This window comes from Sebastes umbrosus, chromosome 3, assembly GCF_015220745.1.
Source record: "Sebastes umbrosus isolate fSebUmb1 chromosome 3, fSebUmb1.pri, whole genome shotgun sequence".
NCBI lineage: Eukaryota > Metazoa > Chordata > Actinopteri > Perciformes > Sebastidae > Sebastes > Sebastes umbrosus.
This window is the reverse complement of record NC_051271.1, coordinates 40,300,560-40,317,283: the sequence shown is the minus strand read 5'-3', so window position 1 is coordinate 40,317,283 and position 16,724 is coordinate 40,300,560. Positions and strand designations below refer to the sequence as shown.

Sequence of the window (16,724 nt, the reverse complement as noted above, 5' to 3'; positions counted from 1 at the left end):
CATCATATATATATATAATATATATATATATATATTTATACGTATATCTCATATTTAGGTATTTAGGTATATATATATATATATATATGTGTGTGTGTGTGTGTGTGTGTGTGTGTGTGTGTGTGTGTGTGTGATTGATTATGATTATTTTCATTTTCTTTAGTAGTAAAACTAGCGAGTAGTTAGAATCCTGATCCCCACTCCAGACCAGTTGGTGGCGGTAATGCATCATAAAGTGTTTTGCGAACCGCTATAAAGTTCCAACGAAGAAGAAGACGAAGAAGAAGAAGAAAAACAAGAAGAAGAAGAAGTGACGTTTATCTGACACCCGGAAGAAGAGCTGAACGATGCGGGACGGTGGAGGGATCCATCCATGGATGGAGCGATGGAGTGAGCGCCAGAGCGAGGGAGTCATGTAAGCCACCTTTACTGGACCGCAATTCAAACTGGAATATAGTTTTGTCATTTGACAGGAAAGGAGGTTAGGATAGGTAATACTAGCTGGAGAAGACTGAAGCAGCTTTGTTTGTGTCTGTGAGTCCCCACCCACGTGTGCACGTGGCTGTTTAAAAGTTCCTTTTTCTACTTCCGGTATCTTCTGACTGGGGGTCACATCTTCAGCTAGGAGTGCCATTCTAGTGTTTCCACAAGAAGACTGAAGTAGAAAATGAGCAAACCAGGCAGGCTGGTCAACGAGCCTGCCTGGTCAGCCAGCCTGGTCAACCAGCCTGCCTGGTCAACCAGCCAGCCTGGTCAACCAGTCAGGTCAGCCAGTCTGCCTGGTCAAGTCAACCAGCCAGCCAGGTCAGCCAGCCTGGTCAGCCAGCCTGGTCAGCCAGCCTGGTCAGCCTGGTCAACCAGCCAGCCTGGTCAGCCAGCCTGGTCAGCCTGGTCAACCAGCCTGTCCACACCGCAGTTATTCAACGATAGGCAGCCATTATTACTTTGATGAGTTCGAGGGAGCACTTCGTTCATCTAACGTATTCTCACAACAAACTCATTTTGTTTTACAGGAATGAGACTGGGGAGGGTAAAAGAGGCAATGCCAGAAAGAGGAAAACCCAGCTTGAGCAGACTGGCCCTTATGAAAAGGTGAGATGAATTGGAACTTTAATTAACTGTATTACATCGTAAAGTTATCAAAATAAAGCTTTTGGTGAGGAAAAACTGGCATGGCCATTTTCAAAGGGGTCTCTTGACCTCCAGATCAGTGAATGTAAATGGGTTCTATGGGTACCCACGAGTCTCCCCTTTACGGACATGCCCACTTTATGATAATCACATGCAGTTTAGGGCCAAAACCATGCTGTGTAACAAATGGTATCAACCCAAAAATATCTGCAGCAACTTATGAGCCATAATATAGCATGGGAATGACCATTTTATACTTTAATCATAATGTTCTAAGCCCTTATACACTTTAACAATTTTTGTTAATAATTAATTCATTAATTAAATCATGTTTATTTCAGATTAATGACTAGAACAGCTTGACACACAGTGCTGAGCTGCATCTCAAATTAATCTTCAGGTTCCAGCTTTCAGATGATGAACACCACTTCTATGTGACATCTGTTGTTGACCTGCTATCAAAAACGGGGCTATTGTGGGTCTCGGAGGGTTAATCTGTGTGTCCTTGTTGCAACTTTTTGTTGAAGATTGATCTCGCATGTCGCATTTAGTGAAAGGTTTTGTTGGCTGCGCCACTACATCGCATGGAAAGTTCTATGTTTCATCATTGTAGGCTACATTCAGTTTCTAGTTTATGTGATACACCTAGCTAATAATACTAATACAGTCTAATACAAACAACAGCCCTGAAATAAACACAACCTTCATGAAGGTTGTTAATTTGTAATGCTGTAAAATGTCAGTTTTGTAATTGTTAAACTGAGTGTTGGCTTATCTTTTTGTCAGGCATAGGGATGCACCGATACTGGATGGAATATCGGGCTGATACTGACTCAAATAGCTGGATCAAATGTCTGTGACAATGGGGCCAATCTATTCAATTCAGCTCTATGTTTATATAAGATATACATTATATACTAGAATTTAAATTCCTGCTCATTTTGAAGATTTCTTTTACCCAGTTGCTGGTTTATGTTTTATTATTTTAATGATAAAAACAATTCATTAAATGTATATCTATGTATTTATTTGTCAAATTTAATTTGAAAAAGTTAGGAAAACAATGTTTAAGTCCAGCCTGATGTTGCCTTACACGTAAAAGAGTGATCCCAGTCACTTCCACACAGTGAGGCACACAGCTGATTAATGAAACACTGGTCGGTATCGACCAACACCCAAAGCCCAGGTACTGAAAAAGTCTGATCTGTGCATCCCTAGTCAGGCATCACATTCACAATATGAGACAATCCCTTTTATAGCCTATACTAAAGCCAAATCAAAAACACTTACAGAAGACAATTATAACAATCAATAATTGATTAAAACAAACGTGAGGCTTATAATGAGGCAATCAACACAAAATCCCCCCAAAATAATGAATAAAGATTATAGATTGGTGATTCAAACAGGGGATAGTTGAAAGCAGATTGGACAATAACCAGTCCAAGTGTCATTTCTAAGCTGTCAATATCTTCATAACCTTGAAGAAAAACTAATCCAATCATAATTAAATGATTCCAGAAGTCTATAAAAGAAGTTAGAAGAATGAATTGATGAGAGAAGAATACCAATTGATGACTATTAAGAAAATATGATGCAAATAGTCTAATATTACGCCTAACTTTGGTGGATTTTTTTAAATAATGGTAATTTCAACAGATCATTACATGTAAAGGCAAATCACATGACACATACCTGTGACTGTTTACATTCAGTTTATTCATTTGCAATTACTGTCTACCACCAATTTATATTAGCCTACTTTATTTTACATTTTATTTATATTTTAGCCCTATATTTTATACACTGTTTTATGTCTTAGATTCTCATTTTGCTTTCATTTGCATGATTTTCCTTTTTTTATAGTCTGCATATTTAATGAGCATTGTTGGAGGGAGTCTAAGCTCCAAGATGTTCATTGCCAACGACTGCTTCACTCTCATTGTTGTGCACATGATTATAAAGAACTTGAACCCATGTAACAACCAAATTTAAAATGAGATTATGATGATGATGATGTTTAGGATTTTAGGATTTAGGGTAGACAGACAGACACGGCAACAACGAACTAATAACGATTGTACCTGTACCTGGATATGCTGTGCCTCTCTCAAAGCTCTCCTGCAACGTCTTTTGTCGGACTGAGGGTGGTGCAGGAGACCTGGATGTATGGCCATCTTCTTCTTGTTGTTCTTCCTCCCTGTAACTTTCAGTGTGTGATGTTTTTAAATGTTTGAAGAGGTTACTCGTGTTGCTGCTGTGTGCCACGTTCTTGTCACAAATGGTGCATCTTGCCGTTATTTTATCTACAGAGGAAAAGTAGCACCACACAACGCTGCGTTTCCTTTTTTGCCATTCTTCCATTCTCTGACACTCAGCTCGCTCTCCGTAGACCTCCTGCAGTAGACTCACTCACAGGTTTAATGCAGAAGTGTGCGGCTGCGCGCTACATTCTGATCTCACATAGGTTTCCACAGTCATGTGACACATATTGAAAACGTTTGGAGGTTATGCAGCCACGTTTTGTCTTTATAATTTTATTAGCGATATTTTTAAAAAATAATTCAATACCAAATGAGTAACCTGTGAGTATCGATGTATCGATCCGCCCAACTACCCCCACAGTATAAGACAATGCAATACAATCCAACAGCTTTTATTGCAGAAATGTAATATTAGACAGCATTCATTTTATCTAGGTCTACCTGCAACTTTGTGTAATTCAAAATGAAGTTATGTTATATGGGGTCTTCACTGCTTGTCTGTACAACATGTACATCATAAACTTGAAAAGGTTATGATGTCCTTGACATGTCATTTATTTGTATTTTCTTTCCACAGAAGCAACTTTACCAAGCCCAGTTAACCAGAAGTTATCCTGCTACATCCTTCAAAGACAATGACTTTGGCTTCACCCAAGAACAAGTGATGCATAATCCTAGTGATAAAACTGGCCACAATAAAATGTGTCACAAAGGTCAGAATTTCACAACTAAAAATAAGCGTAATATGAACAAGCAGCAGCAGCAGAAAAATCTGCATCAACAGAAGGATGGATGGAGAACTGCCGATAGAGGTGGAAGCCATCGGACTAGACCTACTTGGGGAAAAGGTGGAGGACACAGTAAAAATAAATATGACAAGCAGGTAAGCAAGACACTTGGCTGTGACTGTCATATTATCCAACTTCAGCAAAGAGTATAGAAGCAAAGAGGTGAAACTCCGGTACTTTTTTGACAATAACCGCTAGATGGCGCTGTGGTTGTGCTTTCACCATTTTGGACTGAAAACGCCAACGAGTCCATTGCTGTGGAATGTATAAAGAGACGTAAGGAAATCAGATGATCATTTTTTAATGAGGTAAATCAACTTCCCAGTAGGAACACTTATATAGTCCTCATTTAAATCATTATCTCCTGAAAGTTGTAAAATGAACTAACAGCTGAATCCAGAGTTCTTTTCCTCGGCATAATGATCGTGCATCAGCACTGCCCTGCACGCTCATATAACATATCGGGTTCTACCAGCTTCCTGCTTGCTGTATGCGGCTGTAATAATGGATATATTGGCTGTAATTCATCACTTTTATTATCTTCTAATACACCCATGGGCTGTATGCTGTCAGCCTGTTGGATGTATTAACGTCTCTGCTCCCAAACAACCGGCTATCGGCCAGTAGCTAGTAGTGCTAGTTGCTTGACATCAACAGAGTTTAATGGAGTTGTTGGCTATTTACTAACAAGCAGGACAAAAGACCAGAGGTCTGTACTATGAGGCAGGATTTGACCTTAGCGAGGTAACTTCAGGGTTAACTGCGGGGTTTCCGTCCTACGAAGGTGGATCGCTTCTTATCGAGGTAGATCACCATGGTAACTGATGCTGAACAGCTAACCTGCTCCGGAGCAGGTTATGTTCCAGATAAGAGATCAACTCGTATAAAAGCACCTCCTACTGACCAATCAAAGCTCAATGCGGTGATTGTATGATAATATTACACAAATATGAAGAAGTTACAGTCATAATCAGACTAAAAACAACACAGTTTAAACTGAGAGATGCAGGAAGGACAGCTGGCTGTATGCTGTGGGTGTTTACCGCTTTGAATTATATTTTCATACGTATTTTTTAACTTTCTCTTGAGTCCGTTTCACACCGCCTGAGAGGGGGGACGCAGCTGAAAGAAGGTTCAAATAGTCATACACGCCGCAACGTTATTACTGGGCATGATTAGGTGTAATCCAGTCATCTTTTATACATTTAAAAGATATTTATATCTAGACGAGTATATCTTACTTTTGAGTGTTCTGTTAAATTAATAAATCTGTTAATTTACGCATTCACACATCGGGAGTTTTTTCTTTTGCCAACAGTTCTTCCTGCATTTGGCAGCTTCAACTGTGTTACTTTTAGCCTGGATTAAGTGTTTACCTTCTTTGTATTTGTCTAATATATACTGGAAAAACAAAGTTCGGAAACTTGAGTTTGGTCGATTATTTCTATGTTGTTACAATGCTAATTGTCATTGTATTTTACATGGTTGGAAAGCCTGTTTATTTACCTTCGCAATATTCTCATAAGGCTGCCAGGAAGCCTGCAATGACTGCCCTTCACCGTCAGGCCCGTTGGCGCTGGTGTCGACAACACAGACAATGGAACCTGAACATGTGGGGGAATGTCATGTTCAGTGATGAGTCCAGGTTCTGTCTGCGAAAGTTGGATGGCAGGGTCAAAGTATGGAGACGACGTGGAGAACGCTATGCTGATTGTTGCATCGATGGAGTAACAGCTTTTAGTGGGGGCAGTGTCATGGTGTGGGGCGGCATCTCCTCACTGGCAAAACAAGGCTTGTCATCATTGAAGGCCATCTCAATGCAGGGAGATATCGGGATGAGATTCTGCAGCCAGTGGCGATCCCATATCTCCACAATCTGGCACCTAACTTCATCCTCCAAGATGACAACGCTCGCCCCCACAGAGCCAGGGTTATCACAGACTACCTCCACAATGTGGGAGTAGAGAGAATGGAACGGCCTGCCAAGAGTCCACACCTCAACCCAATTCAACACTTGTAGGATCAGCTTGGGCGTGCTGTACGTGTTAGAGTGACCAACGCAACCTCGCTGGCTGACCTGCAACGAATCCTGGTTGAGGAATGGAACGCCATCCCACAGCAACGTGTGACCAGGTTGGTGACCAGCATGAGGAGGAGGTGCAAGGCTGTTGTGGCTGCATATGGATCTTCCACCGCTACTGAGGCTCCTGACGGTGTATTAAATGAATAAAGTGTAAAATTGCCAATATGTCATGTTTGTTCCTTGTTACTGATAGAGAGTTCAATCATCCAATCCACCAAACAACTCAAAACAAGAGTCAATACCAACAGGAGAATACACTGTTTACCATTGACGGAGCATTTTGGCAAATTTTTCTTGGGCGCTACCCACATAATCAGCTGCGCTGCTCATCCCACAAATGCATGATCCTTATAAGTCGGACATCATTGTGAAGGTAAATAAACAGGCTTTCCAACGATGTCAAATACAATGACCATTAGCATTGTAACAACAGAGAAATAATCCACCAAACACAAGTTTCCAAACTTTGTTTTTCCAGTTTAGTTTACTCTTTGTTAAATGTGCCCCTCTGCCTGTCTGTCTGCAAATCTGTGGACTTGTCCTTGTTTGTGATTGGTCATATGCTGCTAAGACCGCCCCGTTCATGTGAACGCGCTGATAGCCAGACTGAGAAACCCCGGGTTGATTTACCGAGTTGATAACCAGCTTCGTAGGACCGCTTAGCGGGATCTCGTTTGTTAAGGTTAGTGAAGACAGATAACAAGAAGATACCCTGGGTATTTTGAACTCACTTCGTAGTACAGGCCTCAGGACACAACCATGGTCTGTGGTCTGTTGGACCCTCTTCTACATCCATGGTCTGGTCTGTTGGACCCTCTTCTACATCCATGATCTGTGGTCTGTTGGACCCTCTTCTACATCCATGATCTGTGGTCTGTTGGACCCTCTTTTACATCCGTGGTCTGTGGTCTGTTGAACCCTCTTTAACATCCATGGTCTGTGGTCTATTGGACCCTCTTTTATATCCATGGTCTGTGGTCTATTGGACTCCATTTTGGAGATCATTGACATGAAAACGTTTGAGATTGCTCTGTGTGCTGGATTGTTCTAACTACCATATTTGTCCATCACTCACTTTATGCTCCTCTGGGAAGCAGCCGGGCAAAATAGTTTAATAAGAAGTAAGTAAATTGTTATAGTAGTATGCATATTTATAATATTTTATTGTTCAACACAAGAAACATCAGTAGAGACATTAAAATTATGACAATAGAATAGAAATAACTGTTTTACTTTTGTACGGCACTTTATAGGTGTGCGTTTTACTGGCGTCAGGTAGTCTCCTTCAGTCCAACATGGCGGAAGTGTCGCTCTGCTGATGTTGCAATGGAAGGAACAATTGACTTTCACTTCCTATCAATATCCGTTCTTTGTCTTCAGCCTGTTATCTGTTGCAGTTTGAATGAAAGGACATTTCCAATTGCTGTTGTGGCAGAAGAGGCATTCAGATCAGTAATTTTGCATGTCTAATAAAAACAGGGCCAGTATTGGGCGTGACAGTCCCCAGTTCAAATCTGGCCCGTGACCTTTGTTGCTGGGTCAGATAAACAGGCATGGGGCTAAAATGCTTCTGACACTTATAGCTGCAGTACGTAGAATTGGAGCAAATATGATTAAAAAAAAGTTATTTTTATAAAACGGTCACTATATCCTGACGATGGTGCATGAGACAGGTAAACAAAATTGGAGGAAAACAACCAATCAGAGCTGTTCTGGAATCTGCCGTCTCTGAGCAGCTGTCAATCACTCACGAACTTCGATCAAACGGTCAAACTAGGCAGCGCTGATCAAAAATGAATCAATATTCTGTTACTGTAATGTCTATTTCTCTCCTCAGATGTTCTCAGAATCATCTTGTAGTGTACTGTTTAGCTGTAAAATGAGAACGTTTGTAATCCGGCAGCCATGTTGCACTACGTAGTTTGACCGTTTAATCGGAGTTTGCGAGTGATTGACAGCTGCCTCCGTTGAATGAACAGCCAATAGGAATGCTCTCTCTGAAATTATCTGTGATTGGTCAAAGTATACCGTCACGGGCTAGATGTTCTAAAGCCTGAAAACAGAGCCATGAGGAGTAGAAGTCTAGTTTTATCTCAGAACACTTGAATTACAATATGCTGAAAGGTTATTATGGGATTTTTGCCCAATGATGCCAAAAACATTCTGCCTACTGCAGCTTTAAGGAAACTGTTTTGAAATTACTTGTGAGGTAGCAGAAATTGTTCATGTTTTTATTTCTTGTCAGAAGTGTCTCCAGTGTAGCCTTGTGATCCAAAAGCCTCTGGGCAGATAAAGTCACATTAACCTGAGGCCATGATAATAAAACAACAACAACAAAAATACACTATTAATTTACACAAATCAATCCACCAAATTTAAAGGGACTGTTTGTAACTTCTTACACGTATAAATCACCCGGGTCGGTGTCTCATGGTCGCTCGCGTGTTGCTACGATGCTCAGACTCGGACTCCAACACAAACTACAGTGAAGCACCAAAACCTCTTGGTTGTATCTAGTGAAGCCCGTCTGTTAAACAGTGTTGGCTGCGGTCGGAGGACGCGGGGGAGACCGTAGCTTTGGTCTCCAGGATCGGAGCCTCTGCTGTACTCTGCTCCTCTGCCTGCCTTCACTCAGCTCGCTCCACCTCACGTGCATGCCCTCACACTCCACACTGCAGAAGAGTTAGTTTAGCTCTGAGAATATCTAGTGAATGTACAGTGGACGTTTGTGCAGAAATAACTGCTGCAGCTCCTCCAGACCAACAGAGGTTTCCCGTGTCTTGTGAAGTGACGGGGCTCCGCAGAGAGAAACGTTATCGTCTCCGATCAAAACTCCGGCGTCTCCCCCGTTCCCTCCGGGAGGCTGAGGCAGGAAAAGCCAACACTAGGATCAGCATTGATTCATGGAGAGACCTTCGTCTGGTCAGCTAACATTACTGCCAAGCAGCTGAAATATAGAGTGATATTGTGCTTTTAGCTGACGTGTGTCTCCTCACTGTTTTGAGCGATGCTCATTCATGTCTATGTAGAGCGAGCAAGCGCGAGCCCGACACTAACTTTAGTTGACTTAACGGCCACAGGTGAAGCTGTTAACAAGACATTTCTGATTCTTACAATCAGTCCCTTTAAGTAATTAAGTAACTGCTTCCAACGGAAGCTCAAAATGCCACTAAAAGTTAGTTCAGGGAGCAAATAAATGCTTCCTTGAAAACGTATTAATCATGTCTTAATCAAAATGTTTGTGAATCTTATTGTTATGCTCATCTTTCCTCTTTAGGACATCCAAGTGGAACCTACAAGGTTCATGTCACAGGATTTCAAGGACCAGAATGCTGTGTTGGTGGACGGGCGGTTAGTGTGTCGACATTTCCTTTTCGGAAGGTGCATCAAGGCAGGTTATGTTTACTGTGTATATTAATATATATATATATATTTTTAAAAAGTGATATGATACCAAAATTGACATGTCAAAGTGACTCACCCAGTGTCTAGACTGCAAGCATCCTGTCAGCCTCGCACTCGCTTCACGACAGCAAGGGATGCACCGATCCGACTTTTTCAGTCCCGATACAGATAGCGACACCTGGGCTTTGGGTGTCGGCCGATAAATGGTACCCCTCCAATACGGAGTACTGATCCAATACCAGTGTTTAATTAATAAACTGTATGCCTCACTGTGTGGAAGAGACTAGGATCATGCTTTTATGTGTAAGGCAACATCAGGCTGGACTAAAACATTACTTTCCTGACCTTGTAAAACAAAATGTAACAAATAAATACATAAATATAAATTTACTGAATTATATATTATAAGATAATAAAGCGTACACCAGCAACTGGTAAAAGAAATCTTCAAATTGGTCAAAACTTAAAAAGTAATTAAAATGACAGTCTATAATGTATATAGTATATAAAAATAGAATTGAATAGACTGGTTTAAGCCAGATAATGAGAGGATATCCTGGGTATGTTGAACTTCGTAGTACAGACCTCTGATCTATTTTCCATCAACATGGATGCATATGATTAATTTACAACAGGTTACAGCTTTCTGAGTCTGAGCAAAGCCTGCACTAATTATTTTGACCACTAGAGGATAATCTCTCTCCATAGAAAAGACTTTAAAGAAAACGTTCTATGTATACCACACAAAACGGAATCAATAAACAAACAAGCCATCGGAAACAATACAACCAAAGGACAAGGTCCGGTAATGATGAAATAAAGACAATGTGATAAAAGTTTAATAAATAAATGGATTAAATAATGAAAAACCCTAAAATATGTGGTATATATTAGTAATATAGTCAACCTCGCATTTACGCGTGTACTATCGAAAAAAATAGACTAAATGCCTAAATACACACTTCAGGTCGCAGTTCCACCCGTGAGACGCAGCTGCGATGCAGCCGGTGTAGACAGCTGCATAGATTAACATGAGCGCGTATCTATTGCGCCAACGCGAGTGAAAAGCGTGTCTGATACGTGTCTGATACGCTTGCAGTCTAGACACGTGGTTATGGGATAGAAAAAGGCCTCATTATTGTGGCTTTATTGTTGTTCTAACTGCACACAGGGTGATGACTGCCAACTGGAACATATTGAGGGTTACAACAATCTTGTCAAAGAAGTGTGCAAATTCTACATCCAAGGAGTCTGTACAAAAGGGGAGGGCTGCCCATACATGCATAATATCCTTTGGTTGAACAGCAATAATCTGTACATCTTTCTGTCAATAACTCATTGCAGTGATTAGTATTGTACTGCTATTTGTCAAAAAGTGGATGTTAAATATGGAACTTTTCCTTTATGAAGCTGCACTGTCCTTTCCTTGCAAGTACTTCCACAGCAAAGGCAAATGTTATCAAGGAGCAGATTGCAGGTTTTCCCATGAGCCACTCAATGACGTCACTAACCGACTGTTGTGTGAGGTGTGTATGTAAAAATCCACTATTAAAATGTTTTATTTGCATTGCTGTTTGCTGAAGACGATTGCATGTCTCTGCTTCTTCTCACTGCAGGCATTAAAACGGGAGCATGACCTCTGTGAACTTAGAAAAAAAGCTGAACAGAAGGCATCAGGACAGCCAGAGGACACAGAGGAGTCCGAAATTATAGAAGCAAATAGGACCCCAGATACACTCCTACAATCACTCAGGTATGCATAGAAATGTATCTAACAATCAATCATTCATACCGGTTATCGGGGGTGTCTTGATTTTGTTTCTAAATTGGAAGTTGGACGAAATTAGCTTCCGATCTCGTTAATCGAAAACAAAAGCAAACCACCAATTATTTAATTTTTCTCCGCCCCGCCTACCTGCATGCATCCACCGAAAAATACAGCTGTACTCGAGTACTGTAACAGCCTTCTCACTCATGGTTAAAACTATAAACCAGCACAAAAATCACTATTACCAACAAAGCCATCATGTTCTGAACAGACACATTACATTACAAACACTAAGTAACATTTGCATTTTGGAACATTAAACAGCAAACTTAAACTACTCAGTCCTGCACTCAGGACTAGGCATGCATGATGGGAAATGTGGGCCATCCATGTCGCTACAATACTCAGGGCACTTCCTTGCATGCCTACAAGGCCTATTTAAAGAGGCTGGGACATGATCTTGAGCTACAGGTATGGGGTATAACACATGCGCAGTATAACTGGAGTTGCAGTTGTGCGTTGCGATTGGCTCAATTTCAGCGAGTGCAGATCAGATTTTACTGATCATGTGTTGTACCCCAAAGATGTGATGATGCGTGATATCTCCTCTTTTCACTCTCCTTCCATATGCCTAATGGCATTGTACACTGCATGAAGTAGCAAAGCGTCCAGCAGACTTTTCCTTTCTCATAACTCTTCTATTCTTACTTGATTTAACATTAAGTCACTGCATCTCCTGACAGAACAACACCACGGGTGAATTCCAGCCAACATGCACGTTTTTTCAGTTCAACATTGTTGAATCAGAGCAGCTGATATTGGTAGTGAGAGCAACAAGCTGGCAGACTGCTGTCTCAAAGATCTGCCCTCGGTGACACCCATGGGTGATGCACAGCGATCAGAGGAGAGAGGGAAAAAAAGAGAGAAAAGACACAAGCACAACCATAAATGACAACAAAACCCTATTTTTGTAGATTACAGCACACTTGTAATGCACTGCAGAAGGATTTCTGTTTAGTTTCTGTAATGATTATGTACTGAGGTGGTCACACAGATACTGAGATTGAACAGATGCAGCTTTTATTGTAGACTGTTGTAGTCCAATTTTTGAAACACTTTCTAAATAACAAGGGACTTCAGTTCTCTTTTTAAAGAAGAATTTGAAAGTGTAAATGACAGTTGTCAGAGCATAAAACCAAAGATCTGTTGATCTTTACAAATCAAGACTTCATAATCTAACAATGGCTTGTTTAAATCAAAAGTCAAATTGAATCGTGACACCCCTACCAGTTATGATATGAGTAATTAGCATTCACTTCCTAGCACGCTGATATTTTTATTTTTCAGGCCTATCTTTTACAACAGCGAAGAGATAAATGCTGAGAAGGAAACCTTGGTATGTCAGACTGACGACCTGGCTGATGTCATGGAGGAAGCTGTCCCACCACAAGCATCAGATGCTGTCCGGCCTCACATTCCCCCGTCAAGCAATCTGAACTATGAGGAGCCGATTTGCTATTCAGTTGCAGCAGTGCTTGGATCTCAACTATTCAAACCTTTCCAAAGTTTCTTTACAACTCCAGAAAGTCAAGAATCTGTCACTTCTGGCTCTACAAGCCAAAGCGAAGCTCCCTACTCTGTGGATGCTGTTCTCAGGTCCTATAAATCAGTGGAAAATTCAACCTTTGGCCACACACCTACCCCTCCTACACAAACTGTATCCTATACGCCAAAAACTGACTTTGAAGAGATCACTGGTCCTCTGCTGAGCTCAGAAACCCACAACGAGAAGGTCTTGTATTCGGTTAATACCAGAAATGAAGTGAACAAATCCCAGGAAAGAACAGTCATGAGCTTGTCATCCCTCCAAGTGCACACCAGCCTGATTTCAAAGACCTGCCCTAGTTCCACTCTGGCCTCCAGGGATTACAAGAAACAAGGTGGCAATATGCCAGAACCCCTAAAACCTGCTCAAAGAGCTGCTCATGAAGTCAAGTTGGAGTTGCTGCTTTCTCCTGTTACTGAGGAAGAGAGGTCTGCATCCTCCAAAAACAAAGGAGCAATGAAAGGAAGCATGCACCTGCCTACGGATATTACGTGCTCAGTAAATTGTAAAAGTAAAGGTGTTATTCCTTTTGGACGCACTAACCGCAAAAGCATTTCTTCAAGGCCCGCTGGTCAGACGTCTACCTCCAGGCTGAACACATCTGACTCACAAGCCTCAATGAAGCCTTGTTATCCCTCTTCAGATTTCACAGAGTTTAAAGGTGGATCTGCGGTTCCTGTTGACTCTGTCACCTACTTCATGAAAACAAGTGATTCTGCAAACTCCGTCAGTTGTCATTTAGCTGCAAAACAACCCACTAAGATCCACCTGCACTCCAAAAAGACAACAGCTGGCCTCAAATGTGGCACACATCATCATTCAACTGCAGTCACAGCAGAGTGTAGCAGTAAAATGGCACGTTGTGGTGATTTGGCAGCCGGATCTAAAAAGACCCTGAAAAGACCCTTTCGTAGCCTTTTCGCAAGCCCCATTTCTGACGCTCTGCAGCCTATAGACGATTCTGTAACAGATTCCTCTTGTCCTCAAGGCTTCATTCAATCCTCCTGTTCCCCACAGTCTGCAGATTACACAAGTAATCTTGTTAAAAGAGTGATTGAACATGACAAAGCCTCTGCCAGGCCCTTCCTCAGCCTTTTTGCTACTCCTCTCCCATCCATAGAGTCTCTGGAGCATTCCAGGATTTCCTCTTGTTCTCAACATTCAAACCAGTTTGTTAAAAATACATCTCAGTTATCAAACTCCAAACAAAGGGCTTCTAATTTAGAGCCACCTCTCCCAGGCCAAGCTGATTACAAAGAAATCCCTCATGCGCTAAGATTCCCCAATCTTTCTGGTAATCCTAAAATAGGAAATGAAGACAATTCAAAGGAGCATGTAAATCAAGCTACAGAGCAGCTGGTGAATCCCGTCTGTAGCCTTGTGTCGGATTCTCTCAGTCCAACTCCTTGTGGTAACAGTCCATCTACAACCCATGCTCATCAGCCGCTGCCCGACATCTCATCCCACAAAGGTAAGGACGTGCCACACACTGCTTACAAGTTCTAGTGTGAAATGCTGATTTGCTGCTGAAGTATGTTGTTACTGCCTCATTTTGTAGGATCCGTAGTAGCAGCCACTGCAAATTCAGTTCTGAAGACACTCTTTCTGAGCCTGGGCCCGTACCAAGAGGATGGAGAGCAACAGGATAGTAGATCACATCAGTGTCCCTGCAGGTAAGCTGTATATTCATTCCTGTTGAAGAAATTGATATTACTATTAGGGCTGCCAATCGATTAAAATATTTACTTGCAATTAATCGCATGATTATCCATGATAAACTGCAGTTAATTGCACATTTTTTATCTGTTCAAAATGTACCTTAAAGGGAGATTTGTCAAGTATTTAGTACTCTTATCAACATGGGAGTGGGTAAATATGCTGCTTTATGCAAATGTATGTATATATTTATTATTATAAATCAATTCACAACACAAAACAATGACAGATATTGTCCAGAAACCCTCACAGGTACTGCATTTAGCATAAAACAATATGCTCCAATCATAACATGGCAAACTGCAGCCCAACAGGCAACAACAGCTGTCAGTGTGTCAGTGTGCTGACTTGACTATGACTTGCCCCAAACTGCATGTGATTATCATAAAGTTGGCATGTCTGTAAAGGGGAGACTCGTGGGTACCCATAGAACCCATTTACATTCACAGATCTGGAGGTCAGAGGTCAAGGGACCCCCTTTTCCTCGCCAACATTTAGCTCAACTATGGAGTGTTATTTAGTCTCCTTCGCAACAAGCTAGTATGACATGGTTGGTACCGATGGATTCATCAGGTTTACTAGCTTTAAAAGTGAGCCTGCCTCAACCTTGAAAATTGCAAGTTGCGTTAAAGAAATTAGTGGCATTAAAACAAACCCATAAGAGGAGGAAATGGTGCATTTACTGAGGACTGTTTTCAACTGTGGATTAATCCAGATTTGGTGCTGAGTATTTACGGCACCATGATGGTGAATGTGGGATATACTTAAAAAGAGCTACAGTGCCCATCATCCTTATGATGGAACATGTCACCCAGTGTTAACAGTGTGGCTCATCAATGTGTTTTTAATATTTTTTGGATAAAAATGAAGCTCTATGGCACAGAAGAATATAATTTCTCAGCCTTCGGTTACACACAGAGGACATTTTAGTGAGATCAATTCATTATTGGTTTTGGTCTTTTCATGGCATTTGTTGACGATAAGAAAAATACAGAATCTTGTCAGACTTCTAATTTAAACACACACTTGAGATGCTGTGGGGGTTGATTTTGGGTATTTCTATTGTCCAGATGAGACTGTCAGGCTCTATACTCTGAGTTATGTTGTATCTTACCCTTCTCTGGATAGTGTGTGGCCTCTCATAACTTTGTGCCTCTTTCTGTCATCTGTAATCTGCTCCTCAGACTCCCAGTCCAACAGTCGACTGAAAACATAGTTGCAAACTCAACAGAGCACCAGCACGCTCTTCAGACTCCACACATTTCCGTCAGCAGTCCAGGAATGACTGAACCTCAGGTGACAAATTCACCTGGCACAACCAACATGCCATGCAAACCAGTGGCGCCGCTGATGCAGCATCGCACCAGACCAAGACAGAAGCCCACATCAGAGGAAGGAATGTGTGTAAATGGGGACGTGGTGGCCACACCATTCAAGGACCTTTTCAAGACTTTAGACACCACCGTTTTCCACGGACATTAACGTTGGATGACTTTTATGTTAAATCACACTAATAATCTTCTTATGCTTGTGCTTCTTTGTACACACTGATCTGTGTGTTCTAGGAAAGTAAAATCATTCCATGTGGGGCTTTAAAGAGGTGGCAAACTAGTCACCGCTGATCAAATATGAATCAATATTGTGTTACTGTAATGCCTATTTCTCTTCTCAAATGTTCTCAGAATCTTCTTGTAGTGTACTGTTTAGCTGTAAAATGAGAAAGTTTGTTGAGATCAGTTGAGGAAATACCAAGCACCGCCCACCAGCTGGAGCAAACGTTCTCATTTTTACAGCTAAACAGTACACTACAAGATGATTCTGAGAACATCTGAGGAGAGAAATAGGCATTACAGTAACAGAATATTGATTCATATTTGATCAGCGCTGCCTAGTTTGACTGTTTAATCAGAGTTTGTGAGTGATTGACAGCTGCCTCCGTTGAATGAACAGCCAATAGGAACGC

General features: G+C 41.4%; 1 protein-coding gene across 2 annotated transcripts; it reads left to right on the top strand.

Moving 5' to 3' along the window:
* The first annotated feature begins 289 nt into the window (after positions 1-289).
* LOC119483335 (cell wall protein AWA1-like) lies at positions 290-16,505 on the top strand. Of its 2 annotated transcripts, none has more exons than XM_037761364.1 (10): positions 290-415; positions 1,014-1,092; positions 3,976-4,278; positions 9,544-9,657; positions 10,843-10,957; positions 11,088-11,197; positions 11,288-11,424; positions 12,787-14,516; positions 14,604-14,718; positions 15,946-16,505. In XM_037761364.1, the coding sequence occupies exons 1-10, from the start codon at positions 348-350 to the stop codon at positions 16,241-16,243; spliced, it is 3,069 nt and encodes a 1,022-aa protein (XP_037617292.1). In that variant the 5' UTR covers positions 290-347; the 3' UTR covers positions 16,244-16,505. The 2 variants fall into 2 exon arrangements, with proteins under 2 accessions (XP_037617292.1, XP_037617282.1); XM_037761354.1 differs by having other exon boundaries at positions 3,973-4,278.
* Positions 16,506-16,724: the final 219 nt, after the last annotated feature.

Bases quoted from the DNA above. Each gene is read 5' to 3' on its own strand.
- LOC119483335 (XM_037761354.1), top strand. From the start codon at position 348: ATGCGGGACGGTGGAGGGATCCATCCATGGATGGAGCGATGGAGTGAG. The intron at 4,279-9,543 runs GTAAGCAAGACA...TTTCCTCTTTAG, and splicing joins AAAATAAATATGACAAGCAG to GACATCCAAGTGGAACCTAC. The intron at 11,198-11,287 runs GTGTGTATGTAA...TTCTCACTGCAG, and splicing joins CTAACCGACTGTTGTGTGAG to GCATTAAAACGGGAGCATGA.